This window comes from Chiroxiphia lanceolata, chromosome 5 (genome assembly GCF_009829145.1).
Source record: "Chiroxiphia lanceolata isolate bChiLan1 chromosome 5, bChiLan1.pri, whole genome shotgun sequence".
In the NCBI taxonomy this organism is placed as follows: domain Eukaryota; kingdom Metazoa; phylum Chordata; class Aves; order Passeriformes; family Pipridae; genus Chiroxiphia; species Chiroxiphia lanceolata.
The window spans coordinates 31039286-31056590 of NC_045641.1; the positions used below are offsets into that span (position 1 = coordinate 31039286).

A 17305-nucleotide genomic window follows, 5' to 3' on the forward strand; every position below is an offset into this window, starting at 1 on the left:
AGTTGCGTATTTGGTGGTGAAGACAGAGGGCAGCTTGCACAAGTGATGAGAGAACTGGATATGGGCTCTATTCCATATTCATATTGGTCAAGCTTAATGCAGCACAGCTTGTGTAAGACGTGGTTTTGAGACTGTTAAGAAAAACGACTGTTAAACTACTTTGGGATCTGACATCAGCAGTTCAGTCTGCCCTGACTGACCCTTGTCCCTCATCAGCTGGCAGGTACTGCTCCCTCTACAGCCTGCTAACTTGAGGAATCTTTTGTAAATATGTTGATGATAGTACAACATCAGCCAGTTTATTTCAAGTCTTAGATAACTTCTTAAAACGGTATTTAACACTTTAAAACTTCACTGCTCTTAGATGTTTGTTGTAGACTTTGGCTGGACTCAGAACTGTTGTGGCAGAAGTGGATGAGTAGTTTATTGGGAGCATTTCCGGTTCTTCTGCAGGCAGTGTCAGCAGAGTTAGTTTAAATAGTTGAAACGAGTGATTGAAGTAACCTGACCGATTTTTTTCCCTGAAGCAGAAATGGATTTACTTGGCAGAGGTTTGAGTAGGCTCATTTCCAGGAAAGGTTAGTGCCTTCTGCAATTGCTCCAATAGTTTCTGTACCAATTGTATTCCTGAATGTGGCTTTTTTTTTTTTTCCAGTGGGAAGGATACAGTATATCAGCATAGTTATCTGAGCAGCTAGGTGGTGCAATAACCACACTTCTACTTTTCTTTTTTTTTTTTAATGGTAGAGACAATGTTTTATTTTAGAAAGTATTGAAGGCATTTCTTATTTACTAGAAAATTTGCTAACTTCTATTCAAGTTTTCGATCAAACTGTATTTGGATAGAAATTAGAATTTCTGGTTTAAATAAAAAGTATGTTAAATATACTTGTTATATTAGAAAGTTTTATCTAAACGTGTTCTGTCTTAAAAATTAATTTGTTAATTTAGATAAGTATGAAGTGTAGTTGATGAAGTTATGGATTGTTTCTCATTGTCAGAGTATTTATTTTCAAAGGCATTTAATGATGCAGAGAGATGCTAAGTAACATCTACTTGTTTGGGGCCATACAGACCTTTGAAGATCTGAAAATCTGACCGCATCTCTTTCTTTTTTTTTTCTACATAATTATAAAAGGAAAACCAAGTTTTAATTTTCTTAATTTGGTTAAATGAAAAACTGAAATACCTGTATTGATTTGATCACAATTCCTGTGCATTTTCACTTGGAAGTATTGTATTTTTACCCACACAGACACTGTCTTTAACCCTTGGAACAGAAGGGAAACTAAATCAGTTCCTTCAGAACTTTATTTTTATTACAGGAATTAAAAATGTAACTCACATTTTGTATTCCTGAGTCTTCAAACAGACAGAACTATAAAATTTTTTCACATGTAAGTTTTCTGAATTTCAGGGGCTAGAAATGAGGAAGACCTGAGCTGATCTGAGTGTAAGCATTCATATCATTCTGAAAATCATAAGAACAGTGGCCATGCTGTACTGCAGCTGCTTAAAATATCTGTGGGCTCTTCTACTGAAGCTCTTTTTCAAAGAGAGAAAAATAAATGAAAAATGGGGTGGTTTAAGTGGAATTAAATGTTACTTAATAGAAGGGAATATGTGAAGAGAGAGGTTCTTAGAAGGGGGGAGAAAAGAACATAGGAGGAAAAGCAGTTTTAGCCCCCATAATTTCTTCTGTTACTGGACAGGTTTAAAGCTTCTCATAGTAGTAGACGGTGACTTTAAAAGGTTGAGTATTTAAGAGGTGTCTTAGTAAGTTTTCTTGAAAAGAATCCCAACGGACTTCCATTTTTATTCGGTTTGAATTCTAGTAGTAGTACCATCATCACAGATCACCTTAAGATAATCTTAAGGTTATATGCTTTAAGCTGTATAACACCACAAAGAAGGTGTTGCATGTGGTTTGTTCCTTCTGTCATGGTCTTCCCAGGGGGTTGGATGTTATCGCTCACTTAGTGCTTTTTATGCTACTTAAGGATTTACTCTTTTCTCCAGCTGTTGCAAATCATGGCTGTTACATGTGAACAGAAAATACTGAAGATTTATTTTTAATTTTTTGTTTGAAATTTATTTCTGAGAAGGTTTGCTCTTTTGTAGAAGTGAGCTCTGTGTCGTGTTAGAAGATTTCACTGGCTTGAAGAAGAATAAGAATCTTAAAATGTGTTCAGAGCTGATGTGACACTGAGGTAGCCTGGTGTCACAGTACTGAGTACTTAAAGAAATAGGCCAGCACCATATGTTGGACTTAGCTGGAAACTTAGGAAATGTGTATTTTTCTGTGGAAGTATGCTGTTGTAAATCGGTAGCTAGGTTTTCAAAAACCTGGTTGTTTTAACCAGATATTATACAAGAAGCCAAATGAAAGGGTGAAGAAAGTGTAAGTAACAAATCCAGTCATTATGTGCTGGAATAATACAGAATCATAGAATGGTTTGAGTTTGAAGATAAACAGTCTGTGGCACCCCCCCCCCCGCCCCCCCCACCCCCATCCTACCCCCTTGGCATGATCAGGGACATATTTCATTAGATCAAGTTGCTCAAAGCCCTGTCCAACCTGATGACAGCCTTTAGAACTATTCAGAATTTATGCATGGTATAGAAGGCCCTGAGGTAAGAAAGAAAACATCTGGATGATTATCTAGGAAAATGTTTATTTACTTTCTTATGGATTGCTTAATAGAGATACGTTGAGACTTTGTTGCTTTCCATAATGAACTTTTCTCAGTCTTAGAAGTCCCTATTGTTTGCCCCTTGAAGAGGTACACAGAATGTTAATTGCAGAGCCCTTGTCTTCCCACAAATTCTTTCCATTCAAAATAACTGGCAATACAATAAGCTTTACTGGGTTTATGCAGGATTTGAAAAGGCTGGTCAGTGCACAGTAGAGGATCAGGTTTTATCTCCTCTAAACCACAGACCACAAGCAGGGACTATATACACTCCAGACGTTTTATGATACTTAATACTTGAATACTGTTGATACTGGGGTGGGTTTTGTGACCTTTCTATAGAAGAATGTAATTTCTCTTCCAGGTATGCTCAACACATTTTTAGTATCTGTATGTCAGATACTATGTAAGCTTAGATTTTGAATAGTTTTATTATGTATTTCACAACAGCATTCTCACTGAGTAATTTGTTAGATAAAAGTAGAGTTGCTGGTTTATTTTTTTTCCTTCTAATATTCAAAAATTCTCTTCCTTTTGCCTCTAAAGCAATTTGCAGTGATTATCTTCAATGCCTGAGATGGGTATTTCCCAACAGGAAATCTGATCTTTGGGCTTTATCTGTATTCATCATGCCTGTTTGTTCTCTTTCTTCTGTCTTTGTATATGTTCTGATGGCTTTACATTACAGTTATAAAAAGCAAAAAGAAAATGCTTCTTGATTATTATGTCTTTGGTAATTTTAAAATCCCTTTCGACAGAGTGACACTTCATCTGTTGTTCCGCTTTTCCTCATGGTTTATCAGAATTAGTGTTAAGACAGAGGCCATCTGTGTAGCATTCAGTGTTTCTCTGGTTATATCTATATGAGTGAATTAAGTGTGCCTGAGGCTAATTGACACAACATGGGTCATGTCCATATTCCTAGCCCCAAAACAGGGTAACTATATCCAAATTTACTTCTGGGAATGGTCCTCTTACAAAGGATAGCTTCTGAACGGTGCCTTTAAATTGCCTGAAAGAATGCAAATTGGCCTGGACAGAAGTTGTTTTGGGTGCTTTTCTAACAGTTCAGTGGTACAGGCAGTTCATTTCCATGCACAGGAATGCTTACAGCTCTGTTGATTTTACTGGTACAGATGTGTAGCCTTTACAACTCTAGACAGCTAAATCGATATGTTACCTCTTTATCATCGTCTCTAAATTTGTACTTAGCTGCATTCTCTGAATGCACTGGATGCTTTAAGCTGTATAACTGCATATTGTTAGGTGATGAAAAAAATGTAAAATTAGTCATTATTATTTAGTTTCAGTCTGCATAGGTTTGTGTTTATTTAAAGCATACAGATATTTTTGAGTGTTTTTATGAAGATCAGATTGCATTCCTTCTTGCAAACTGATTTCTGGTAACATTTCGAGATAAAGTACGTACTTACTCCCAAGGCAGCTTTTTCCTCTCCACTTAAAGCTTCAAGAATTAATGTTCCTAGTGTGCAGAATCCCAGCAGGATTCTCTTAATCAGATTTTTTTTTATTCCATTCTTACTTTTTTCATTAATATTTGATCCATCTGGTAAAGTGTTCAAGAATTAATTAATTTTCATGGTTTTGTTTGATTTACTGCATAAATAAGGACATTTAAACTAGTACATTTACTTTAGTTATGTAGTCAGAGTGTGGAATACAGACTAGCAGATTATAAACAGATTTAATTGCAGGAAAAGACTGATTCCTAAGACGAAGGCAGAAAAGCACAGTTGTTAAAATTGCGCAGAAAGTAATGATGAAATTACAGATAGTTACATGAGGTGAAAAAATGGCATGGCAATGTATTTTTAATAAAGACTTGCAGATTCAGTAAATTTAAGAAACTTCTAAAAGCATTAGAAATCAGTAAATTCTGGGTTTTTATTATGTGTTTTATGGGTTTTTTCTAGGAACTGTTGAAGAAGACTGAAAGAAGTATTGTGGAAATGTTTACCATGGTGGCTAGACCAATTGCCAAAGTATAGAAAAGCCATTCCTAGGCTGCTCTTTTCATGAGAATTGAATCTACAATTACTGTTCTTTTGTATAATACCCTTCTAGTTACCAGTCTTGCTATGTGAACCTATGGACCCTTCTTGTCACAGTACTGCCAGAATGTAGCAAAGAGTATGGATTAATAAATAGACCAGGGAGAAAGGGCCATTTTCCAATAATTAAGATAGTACTTTGACTGTGTATAGTTTGGACTTTCAAGTCTCATTCTAGAAACAGCTGACATGTTTTGTGTTAAGACTGTTTGAATAACATCCATAAGCAACATTTCTGTTGGCATAGTTATAATGAAATACACAAATATGAGGTGCTACAAATTTTTAATGTTTTAAGTTCCAAGAGCATTTTTGTCTTACTACTGCAGTCTCAAAAATGTGTCATGTTCCTAGATTTCACAAACACACAAGACAGTATTTGCAGTTGAAAAGAAGTACGTAAGTCTTTGCAGATGAAACAGATTCCAGTTTAGCAATGTGTTTTGAGTAAGCGTGCAACTGTATGTGATGCGCAGCCATTCACATGTTCTGCTATTTGCTAGATTATGCCTTTATAGGATAAATTTATTCTACATAGCCAAGGCAAGTGACTATTACCGTCTGTGATAGTGTAGAGATCTGTGTTATTTGTAATGGTTTGAGAGAAACTCAAAGAACTGGGAGTTATTGGTGGGATAAATCCTTTTCAGGGCATTATTGTTGTGTAAATAACTTTTTTGTGTAGTGGTTAGCAGGCAGAAAATTAAAGAATTTGCTTCTTGCATGCAAAACCCCCCTGTCAAGTTTCTCTGAAAACTGTTATGAAGTCTCTGAAAGTTCAAAAGAAAACCGTTCTTGTGCAAAAAATATCAGCCCTCTCTATCTACATTTGATAGTAGAACTGTGAACTAAAAAAAATAGGGAATCACTTCCTTAAATTTATGTACTAGAAGGCCACTTTGCATCCTGAGTTTGGGGAAAAAAAATAAGACTGAATTGCCATAAAAATTTTCGATGAGAACAGCTCTTCATTCTATGCTCTGATAGAATGTTGTGATGCTCTAACAAGTGTTGTTTCTCTCTCCACTTTCTTCTGTGCTACCTGAACACACAAAAAAAGGGGGCAAAAATCTTTATCTGATTTAAATTTCAGAATAGTTAAATAATAAACAAGAGATGTGATGGGCAAATGGAGCTATACTTGTTTATAATGCATGTAGTTTTCTTCATATAGCTAATGAAATGTTTGTACTTACATAGCTTTATATAGTCAGCCAGTTTAACAGCTACTCATGTTTACCTTTCTGAAAGTTACACAACTTTGTATGCAGTATACATTAAATGTGTACCTGTGTATTTGCGTTAAAATGTCTTTGTATTTGTCGTTGCTTGTCTCAGGAAATACTTCTGGAACACTTGGTTGTTTATCTGTGGTGTCCAAAGACTATAATACGTTTTGTGTGCTTTTGCTTTTTTCTAATCTTGTGAGTAACTAATAGATTTTTAGCTTTGATATTTGACAAAAGGTGAGCCACTATTTTTTAATGGAAGTCCCAGCTTTAAGATGTGCTTGAAATTACCATTGTGTAGGAATGGTATCTTTGCATTCTGTGGGGTTTTTTTAAGTAAATATGTATTTTATATATATATATAGAGAGAGATACATATTTTAAAATATTTCCATGTTCAATACACTTATTAGATAAATACTGTCATAACATCACCTAGTCCTAGGTTATGTTTGTGAAAGAATGCACATAAACAAATGATTTTTATTTTAGTATTTACCTGTCTTGGTCACCTAAATAGTGTTCACTGAAGGCAACTTTTTGTGTTCTGTGCAGACTCTGTTTTACAAGACTGTGTATAACTAATGCTATGTCAGAAGATGTATTTAGTTAAAAGTATTACTATTACTCTATCACAATATGTCTTACTGTGCAGAGACATTCATTTGTATCGCTACCAGCTTTGCAGTGGATACAGAAATACTTAAAATTGTTGTAGAGGCTTTCATAAGGTGGTGGTATTTGGGGTTTCGGTGACGGTCTGAAATAAAATGTCTGGTGTGCGTGGTAGTATGTTGTTGTGACTTGCTATGGACAAACCACACAGTGCTTAGTTATAATTTCCTGCACGTGCCTACAGGGTTTCCTAACTTGTGGTACTGTTTGTATTAGTGCTTCTTTGCCATCCAGATACTCTTGTGTTCAGGCATTGTAGGGAAATCTAGGTGGTACTGCAGATTATTTCTTAATATAGAGTAACATCGGGGTTTTTTCAAGAATTGTGAGAATGTTATGGAGAAAGTAGCAAATATGGAGTGTTCTGATGTTTTGCTTGAAGAGAGGAAGTCAGACTGCAGTTACACTTGAGACTTGATGTCATCCTAAATGGCAGTAGAATGATTATATTAGTAAGAGGAACATCTGGGAATTGCCTTTGTTGCAAAGTTAATTCCCAGATTTATTCTGGAGAATTAGTACTGGTAATAATGGTATAGCTCAGATATTCGTGGATGTGAAGCCCATTTGGTCTGATGAAACAGCTACTGAAGCAGTAAGAGGTGATGCTGATTTTGGCAAGTAGTGAGAATGCAGTAGAGGAGTTAGTCCTGTAATATAACTGTGAATCCACAGCTGTGGATCACAAGTGGATTCAGTTTAAATTAAATTTAAAAAATAAATTAATACAAGCTTATATAGCAGTTTATTTATCCTGAATCTGTTGGAGTTCCTTGTAGTGCAGTTTCTTCAGAGGCTGATGTCATCAACATCAACCCCAGCCACCTCAGTCTTTTGAAGTTGTGCTGCAGCATAAGCACTTTAGTTGGCTGGCATATGTCTTTTATTATTTCCTTTCTAAGCTGGAGCATCATTAGTATGAAAGCATAAAATATTGTCTTCATTTCTTTCCTCCTGGTGTTCCTATAGATATTAAGAAAGTATTGTCAGTGACCTTAGAGTGATTTTGCGTCTCTTTCTTTTTGTAATGTCTAACAAAGTGAAACTCACAGGATTGCTGATACTCATGAATTTTAGACTTCTTCTGAAAATAAATAATATATCTTGCCTTGACAAAGATTCAGAGTTTAATGAAGGCATGTATTTGATTTTCCCCTGTTTGCAAAGGCTTTTTGGGTAGGATAAGAATTTTTTTACTGAATTTCAAGCAAACTGCAAATTGGACCATCTATCATGTAGCCCCACATAATCTGTGTTACAAAATGTTAACCTGTTTAAATTCCAGTGAGTGCAATTGTAGCTTGTATGTGGATATGTTAAAAGGGCTTGGACTGCTTTACTCTGCACAGGGCCTTCTGAGTTTGCTCGCAGTTTTCCTAAAGTGTAACAGAATGTTGTCAGGGTGGAGGCTGGCTGGTGGAATCCCTGGTCTGGTGTATGTGGTCTGATGGGCCTGCATGGGAGCTGATTCCAAGCAGGCCAGCTCAGGCTGGCAAGACAGTACTCTGGGTGCACGTCATGGAACACTCGACCAGGTGCTTGAAAAGCACAACTTGTGGGAGTTTTGTACTGATCTGGCTCACTGGGCAAGTACAGCATTAAGAGTCTTGATTTGGCAGCCTGTCCTATTAAGTGGTCACAATAAAGCAGAAATCAAACAAATAATGCTGAGAGTTACATGTGGAGTGTTTCATTGGAAGCCTTATGTGAGATAGGCAGTTTCTGAGTTAGACAAGGTGAATATGGAAAACACAAACATTGTTTTTGAAGGATTCAGCTGCAAATATCAGTTCTGACAATTGTATGTAACTGTTGTATCGGAATTCGTGGTGCCCTCAGGGCCGGGGGAAAAAAAGCCCTGAAAAGATTGCTGATGACACTGGGAAAACACTCAAGTTGTGAAATCAAGTTTGAGGCATTTTGTTGGTGTATGCTAAAAGGTTGAGCAGAGCCTTGGAGTGGATTGTTGTATTGGCATTTCCAGAAACTATTTAGGATAATTCTTGGGACAGGGTTTTAATAAGTGAACATCTATGAGATGAGTAGTAAAGAAGTTGGACATTGCTTAGGGAAGCTGCAGGTGCAGCTTTGTGAAGTTCTAAGCAGGAGTTTCATTGCAGAGTGTGGCACCAGTCTCCACTGTGTGCACCAGCAGCAACAGCAGAGTCAAGTATAAGTGCTTTGGCCCTGCTGAGAAACAGCCTTCTCTGGGATTCAAATACTGACTGCTATTACGCTTCATAAATGGATCAGATTTTCAAGTAACTGTACCAGGCATAGATTCAGATATAGGACTGTAATGGATTGTCTGATGAAGATGTTATCTTTTAAAAAGGTTGCAGCTTTTGATTGGCATCACAAGTTCCTGAATTGTCATGAGTTCCTTAGTCCTTGAGATCAGGGAAAGAGTCAGGTTGAATTAGGGGCAAAGAGGGGACCATATGCAACGATTCTCACTTAAGGTGGCACAAACTGGAATATTCAATAATGTGAAATCCTTATTACAGTAGGGATTTTGTCTCATGACTATCTAGAATGTTAATAGGATTGCAAAGAGGGAGAGGGAATACAAGGGAATGAGCAGGAAGAACGTATCTGTCTCCCATTGTAGCAGGTGTTCAGACTAACAGAACTGGTGCAAGGTCATGTTGTCAGTCCCTACTGGTAATGCTGCCAGAAAGACAGTTTCAAGAAAGGTGAGGTGGAGAGCTGTGGTAGAAATGGCACCTGCTTGTTTTTCACCTGAATACAAAGGTGAGTGAGGGAACTGATAGTTGGACTGTGATGGTTGATGTCTGCACTGTTTTGCCAGGCACTGGCTTAGTACATATTTGTTAAGTTTATGGTGTCCTGATATAGGGAGCCAAAATACCCAGATGAGCCAGATGTTTTATACTGTTACATAAAACAGTTTGTGGTATACTCTAAGCCCATTCAGGGCTACTGTTGATAGTAATTTTACATGCCTCTAGATGTACCTAGTGTAGACTTCATTTTATTAGCATTTTTTCCCAAATGTCTGAAAATAAGCCTGGAAATAACTTGGCTGTCTTGCTACTTAAGTAAGTATTTTTCATGGGCAAAAATATTATTCATCTTCATAGAATTTTCTCACAGACTTGAATGGAACAAAGTGACTTATTGAAGTTCTGTCAGAGGAACAGAATGGGTAATATGTTAATTTGATTTTCAAAGGTATGTGATCTTTTGATTTCCAAATCGAGAGATCCTTAAAGTAACCAGGTTTTCAGAAAGCACTGAAATCACTTTCCCTTGAAAAAGAGCCAGCCTGCATGTCTGTCTGTGGTTGCCTGTATATTTTCCAATTTTGCAGTACTTTGCATATAATTTAATTCTAGCTATTCATCAGACCTGTGCAAGTTTTGTTAGTTTTGGGGAGTGGTGATGGTGGTGTTTCTGTCTGGGGTGTGTGTGAGTTTTTAAATTTATTTATTGTTCCATTTATTTATTTATTTGTTTATTTTAAGTTAAGTCTCTCGGATCAGAGGCGTAATCCAAGTTGAAAGGCCAGGAGTGACTGTAAATTGCTGCTGAGTTTCATTCATTTCAGTTTCTTGAATATTTTGCATCATGTGTGCACTGGATAACACCAGGATGACATGCTAACAGTGTGGAGCACCTTTCTACATGTGTACAGAAGGCAGTTTTCCTCATTACTCTGTTTCCACCAAGGCTTCAGCATAGTACTTAAGTGGGCTTTTTTTAAAGACATCTTTGAAACTTCCGTATCCCATGTACACAGCTTGCTTCATTAGTAATTTCATTCTGGTTCCTCATTTAGTTAGTTGCTTTAATTCTTTTTTGTACAGATTAGCTATATCTTTCCCTATTGGGACCTAGTTGTTCAGTTGGCACTGAAATTAAAAGAGATGATTAGAGGACAGAGATCTGCGTCATTGATGTATACCACCTGTGACTTTGCAAAACTAAGGAAGCATTTTGAATTCCTAAAACCCTTTTTCTGTATTCAAAGTATATGTTTCTAGCCTGTAACTACAGCTCTGAGTTGTTTTGAAACATGAGATTAGCCTTTTGTAACTCATTATAATGTATGAGCATTTGCACAACTGTTTTTCAGTAATAGAAAAGTTCTATTTGTTATTTTTAAATTTCTTATATATTTAAAACAAGACCTGTGTTTATGCTGAACTGTTCTGCTGCTTGCATAGTAGCTGTTTGCCAGACTGGTAAGATCAGAATTTAGTAAAACTAGTAAAGCTCCTGTACAAGCTAATTTGCAAAGCTCCTTCTCTACACTAAAATTCCAGGTCATGCATTTTCTCTGTAGGAAACAAAAGGAGGGTTTGGAGGATTGAGGTCTGTAGAGCTATCTGTAAACAGTTGGTACTTATGTAGCATAAAGGAATCATACTGAAGAGTCTGTTATGGTCTGGGTATTATGGTTGAAATTCAGTATTACAGTGCTGCTAAACTCAGTGGATTGAGAAATAGTGAAACGTCCTCCATCTCTAGTAGCAGTATCTTAAAGGTAACAAAGTGTCGTGTTAGAGGTGGGGAAGGTACTTCTGTCGTTTGGTTTTGTTCTGGGGTTGCGTTTTTCTTGGGATGGGGAAGACAGGGTTTAGCATTTGTAAATTATGCTTTGGGATTGTTGAGGGCTTATTTTGTTTTGTTTGTGGGTTTTTTCCTTAGCAGACTTGATAGTTGGGGTGAGATAGGAAAAGAGGATTGTTGTTTGAAGAGGTGGAACCTCAGTAAGTTGAATAGCAACAAAAAGAGCTCAGAGTTTAGAGAAGTCCTTGTTTTGGCATAGGGAAAAATTAAATCAGCACTAAAGGTTAATTTGAATCCTAGTTTCCTATGAAATGCTTAATAAGAAATTAGTGAGTACTGTGTGACAATTGTCAACACCGTTTTAGTTTGCAAATGTTTTTCAGAGCAGAAAAAGGAAAACAGATTTTTGAACTTTCGGATTTTCTGTGTGTGGCAGAACTGTTTTAACACATTTTAATAAAGTAGGTATTAACAGAGGAGTATATCTAGGATATTCATATTGTTCGGCTCTGCTGGGCCATGGCTTTAATAAAAAGCATAAGGTTAAGTATTTGCATTTTATAGTACGGAACAGCATGGATTGTTTTATGGTGTATATTGCCTTTTATTTTTTTATTTTAATGCTTAAATAGCTGTTCAGTCTTGGTAGAATGGACAAGTTCAGAATAATTTGCAACCTATGTATTTGAGTATCATGTGTTTCTGTATAGGCATTTTTACTTCATCTTATTAAATGTTTTTATGAAATCTTATTTTCAATAATGAAAGTGTGTTTTGTGCTGCTTAAGCTTTGAATCAGACCAGTATGAGAAAATTAGCTCTAGCCCTGGCACTTCTGAAGTCCTATTAGACGAGCTACAGCAGTGTAGAAATGGTACATGCACTGTCCTCAGCTGTGTACACCTGCTTTTCCCCTGCATCAGCTCTAGTATTCATCTGACCCCATTTCAGTTTGAAAAATCATTGCAAAGCTGTTGTAGAATCCTCTTAGTTTGTGAAATGAGCTTTCTGAAGAGTGACTGGACAGTCAGAAGGCGGGAAGGTCAGGCTGCCTCTGAGGTAGTCCTTTAGATCTTGGCCATAAACACACAAACTGTTAAAATCGATTAGATTACAGATTTGATTAATCTGGTTTGGGACTTTGAAGGCTTATCTTTTCCTTAATGTGTCTTTTCCTCAATTTCAGCAGCTTTTGGGGATCTCATAGGAGTACAAAACAAAGAATGTGTGTGTAGGAAAGAATAGTTTCAGGGTTTTAGGTTTCTTTTTTCACTTGGTATTAGAAGTTAGACTAGTTTTGTGAAATCATCATTTCATCATTGGTCACCTCAGTTAGTACAAACTCACGTAAACCATGATGACTGTGATGACAGATTCAGTAATTTATTGAACTGTTTGAAAGCCAACAGAAAAATGCTGCTAGCAGATAGAAGACAGGACTTTTGCAGTGAGCAGAGTTTAACTGAATGTATTTTAATTGTTCCCATAGTTCATTTTGCACCAGGGTAAATCAGAAGTATTGTGGTCCTACATACTGCATCTGTACATACTACTTACTTGCACATATAGTTCAGGATCGTACACAAGCGTGTTCTCTTTCGAGATTTTAGAGGCTGCTGTTAAATTTATCTTAAAATACTGATCACAAATGCATACAGGGGGGAGTTCAGCCTGGCAGAATACATAAGCCACTGATATTTTTTCAGTTGATAGTCACTACAGTATTTTCTGCACTCAGAAGGATCAGAGTAGGGAAGAGATACTGGCCAACATACAGCTGTACACAGTTCAGAACAATGAGCCTTAAATAAATGCTTCTGTCAGTGAAAGAATAAAATATTTTTTAAGTGATTTAAAACCATGGATTTCTAGCTTTCACAATGAGAGATGAGTGTTTTGTCCGGGAAACCTTGTTTGTGTAGCTGTATTCAAGTATCTGCACAGTTATTTTCAGAAACCAGTACAGATACACTTTAGAATGGAGTCATGGGGACACGTAAGATTGCATAGTAAATTATTTACCAGGTATTCATGTTTTAAATGTAGACTTGAATGTTTGGCTATGCTACTATAGTTTCATGCTTTTAAAAATATTTTTATCAGTTATATTCCACAGTGTGTGTATTTCTCTCTTCGTTACTTTTAAATTGCGTAATCCCTTACTATATTTAATATTAATCTCCCATGTAGAGCTTGAGCGTGGTTCTGAATTGAGCTCTGATATGCTCTCCAGAGTGTGTATGTATAACACACAGAGATTTGGATTAAAAACCCTTACTTATTTTGTTGTGGGGTTTTTTTTAAGTTATTCTGAAACGTTAAGTTCTCAAATAAATGATAATATGGAAAATGGAATTCGTCACATCTAATCTTTTTGTGTGTGTATGTGATTACCATATCCAGTGATGTAATGTTCATTTATGGAATGCTTAACAGTTAATTAATATTGGAAGGAAATTATTTTTTTTTCTTTTAAATAGAGCTTGAATAGCTGAAAGCAAATAATAAGGTAGAATAAATCTATGGTGGTACTTCTCTGAAAAAAATGGAAGAGGAAATAAATTAATAAAACAGTTATATAAATACTTAAACCAGACTCTCTAAATGACCTTTTGAATGCAACGAAAAAATATTTCATTAGCAGGGAGGTGTGCTATTTTATTTTTAATTTTCCCCCTTGGCGTAGTAGTGCCTTTGATTATATGCTGAGAATCACCTTTTGCTGTATAGAAGCTACAGATTGTATTTGCTTTTAATTTTTGGATATAAGATGTAAGCTAGAGGAAAGAAGTAGGCTAAAAGGATAAGGAAATGTAGTGGAAGATCAAAATTAGGGTTTAAATTTTAGGACAGGCTTGAGCTATGACTTTAAATAAGTTAAAAACAATTTTACAGGGTTTTACTTTTTCGGCAGATTTTAAATTGCAACCTGACTCATGTAAATGAGATTTTTCAGTTTAAAAATAAAACCCAACCATATTTAAATGTATTTTTTAAAATCCCTAGAAGCAAATGATTATGCAGAGAAGATTTTTGCTGACTACTTAGCTCACTCAAGAGTTTACGTAATAAGAAGGGCACTATGGCAGTGGTTCACTTAACAATAACATATGTAGTCCTTTGAATATCCTAAACCTTAGTCAGACATGAATCAGTTGTATTTGCTAACATTTTAAAGGTATGGTTATGTCATTGACGTCTCACTTCATGAAATAATTACTGATTTAATGCACGTGGAATATTCCTCAGAGGTCAGTGGAAATACTGTTTTCTTAAAATCTTTCTGATTCACCATGAGTTAACGACGTCAGTGTCTACAGACAAAAATTATGCCAAAAGCTTGTTTTCTCCTCATATATTAAATATTTTTAGCATATACAAAGAGAAAGATAAATGTTTTAAAGTAGTACCTGATTTATACATTATTTTTATTTCGTTGACTTGGTGGTGTCATTTTTCAGCACAGTTAAACTTTGTAAGTTTAGACAGCTCTGATCTTGACTTAATTTCATGAACGGTTTTGCAACTACGAATCAGTGTGAGATTAAGGCTACAGTGAGCCTTTTAAATTGACTTTATGGTACAAAGTTCTGAAAGTTATAGTTTTTAATGCCGAAATAACTGTTCACTGAGATATTTAATTTACCAAGCTGGTTCACTGTTTACATTTGCTGTACATAACTTCTGTGCTTGCAGTCCATTCTTTGTACAGTATATCAACATTTTTTTCCCTAAGGGATTCAGAGGGATTTCCAGTAGTTATTAGCTACAACCATGACTCACAGCTTCTGATCTTGAATTGCTGCCCTTGGTATCGCTGAATTCTGTTACTCTTGTGTAATTGTTAGGACTTGGTATACTGTTTCTCCTTGGGCAAGGTAAAAAGAAATAAATATTTTTCTGGACTTGACCCCAGTATATGTTTTGCTAAACCTATACAGAGTAGATTTTATGATTCTTACATCTGCAGAGTTATCTTGGGTAGCAAAAGCAGAAGCTGATTTTGGGAAAAATGGACTTAGTTACAAGCAGGCTCAATAGGTTGCAATTTATCTAGGTGCCGTTGAAAAATGTGAAGAAATTTAATATCTAAATCGATATTTCCACATATCTACATTTTCTGTGTCACGTGTTGTCTGTCTGACTCAGATTCTGTTTTTTACCACTTTGACTATTTTTTCCAGTAAATTCCCTGTTTCTACAGTTGGTTTCCTTTGGCAGTTCAGCTCTTGGGGTGAAGGATTTACTCATACTGTATATATACCAAACAATTTTTTTTTTTATTTTTTTATTCCAGATATCTAGAAAAGTATGAAAAAGTCCATCATTTTGGGGAGGAGGATGATGAGGTACAACCAGGCAATCCAAAGCCACAACTTCCTATTGGTGCAATTCCAACTTCTTATAACTACCAGCAACACAGTGTGTCAGGTAAATATTTGATGGTAAAAGTGCTGTTTCTTTAATGTGTGTGTACATATATACATATGTAGATATATATGTGTATTTGCATGTGTGTATACATATATTTCAACAAGCTACAGAAGTAGCGTATAGATAAATTTAGAATATTATTAAAACTGTCAAATCTGTAGGACACTCAAATGATTAATTTAATAGACTTAAAAACCTTTGCACTGTTAACCACAGCAAAATAAATATGAAAATCCATAAGCTATTATTCTTTACAAATGTTCTCCTTTTTAATTAGCAGGGCTGCATAGTTACTTGTCTTACAAAAAATTTACCTTGAAAATTTGCACAGTGTGTTTCTGTCAGTCTGTCATGTCTTTACAGAGTTGAATACTTGAACTGAGCTAACAATTAGTTAAGCTCTAAATCAGAAGCTGGTGGGCTCTGTGGAATGGATGTGCAATTCGTTGCATACAAATTGACTCCAAATTGTATTACAATTCTATTCTGCTTTAATTAAAGCCTGTGTTTTGAAAACTTTTCTTTGGGAGAACATGCTGCAGTATTACATTCTGGAAATGATGATGGAATTAATATATAACTAGAAAGGTACACAACAAAGTAGAGTGTGTGTCAACATTTTGACCTAAGACTAATGGAAAAAATTGTACATTGAATACTGTAAAAACTTGTTAAAAACCACAATACTTCATTTATAAACTTCTAAAAAAGTTTTATTCATAGTAGTATAGCTTAATGTATCATCTCAATGTAATCCATTTAGCTGTGAAAATGTTATTTGCTTGGTTTTTTTTCTTATTTAGATTATCTTCGTCAAAGCTACGGGCTGTCTATGGACTTAAACTCACCAAATGACTATAATAAATTGGTGCTTTCACTGTTATCTGGACTCCCAAATGAAGTGGACTTTGCAATTAATGTGTGTACTCTTCTTTCAAATGAAAGCAAGCATGTTATGCAGCTTGAAAAGGACCCTAAAATCATCACTTTACTGCTTGCAAATGCTGGGGTGTTTGATGACAGTAAGTATGTAACAACATTTTTGCAACAGAGAGAGTCATCTTTCACAACCGTTGATAATTAAAATGTCAGTAGCTTATATCACTGTAATATACTTGTATCTACTACTTCTTTTTACCTTCTTCACAATTACAGGTTTTATTAGGCATTACAAATACCTTTTAAGTTCAGTAATTTAAAAGAATTATTTTACAGTTTAGTGAAATGTAAGAATTAGCTTTTTGTTGATAGGTTTAACTGTTCAGGATGCTGAATTAATAGCATTGGATTTCCATCTGTTTGTAGTGTATTACTACTTCCTTCTGAATTCATAGGACCATGCTGACTTCATAATTCTTTTCTAATAACAGTTGCAAATTTAAAAATCTGCAAATTTAAAATTGAAAAGTCTGAAAACAATGACTTGCTAAAATTTTATCCTGATACTTCACTACACATTCAATTACAGTAAAATTCAGAATATAAAACTCATGAGATAATAATCTCTAATTTGATTTTCAGAATTAATGAATGTGTTAGCACGTAAAATTTATAACAGTCTATTCCATCAAAATACTAAAGTATGTGAAATAAATTCTTCTCATTTTTTTCAGTGTGGCCTCCATGCCAAATTATTCCTTGTTAATTGTTTGTTTGTCTTTCTGTC

General features: G+C 35.4%; 1 protein-coding gene across 1 annotated transcript in view; it reads left to right on the forward strand.

Moving 5' to 3' along the window:
- The window catches only part of ARID2 (AT-rich interaction domain 2), a 102808-nt gene that overhangs the window by 41277 nt on the left and 44226 nt on the right, over positions 1 to 17305 (forward strand). Inside the window, exons 4-5 of the mRNA XM_032688175.1 lie at positions 15503 to 15636; positions 16443 to 16661. Coding sequence (XP_032544066.1) covers positions 15503 to 15636; positions 16443 to 16661 — 353 coding nt within the window. The remainder of the gene's footprint in view (positions 1 to 15502; positions 15637 to 16442; positions 16662 to 17305) is intronic.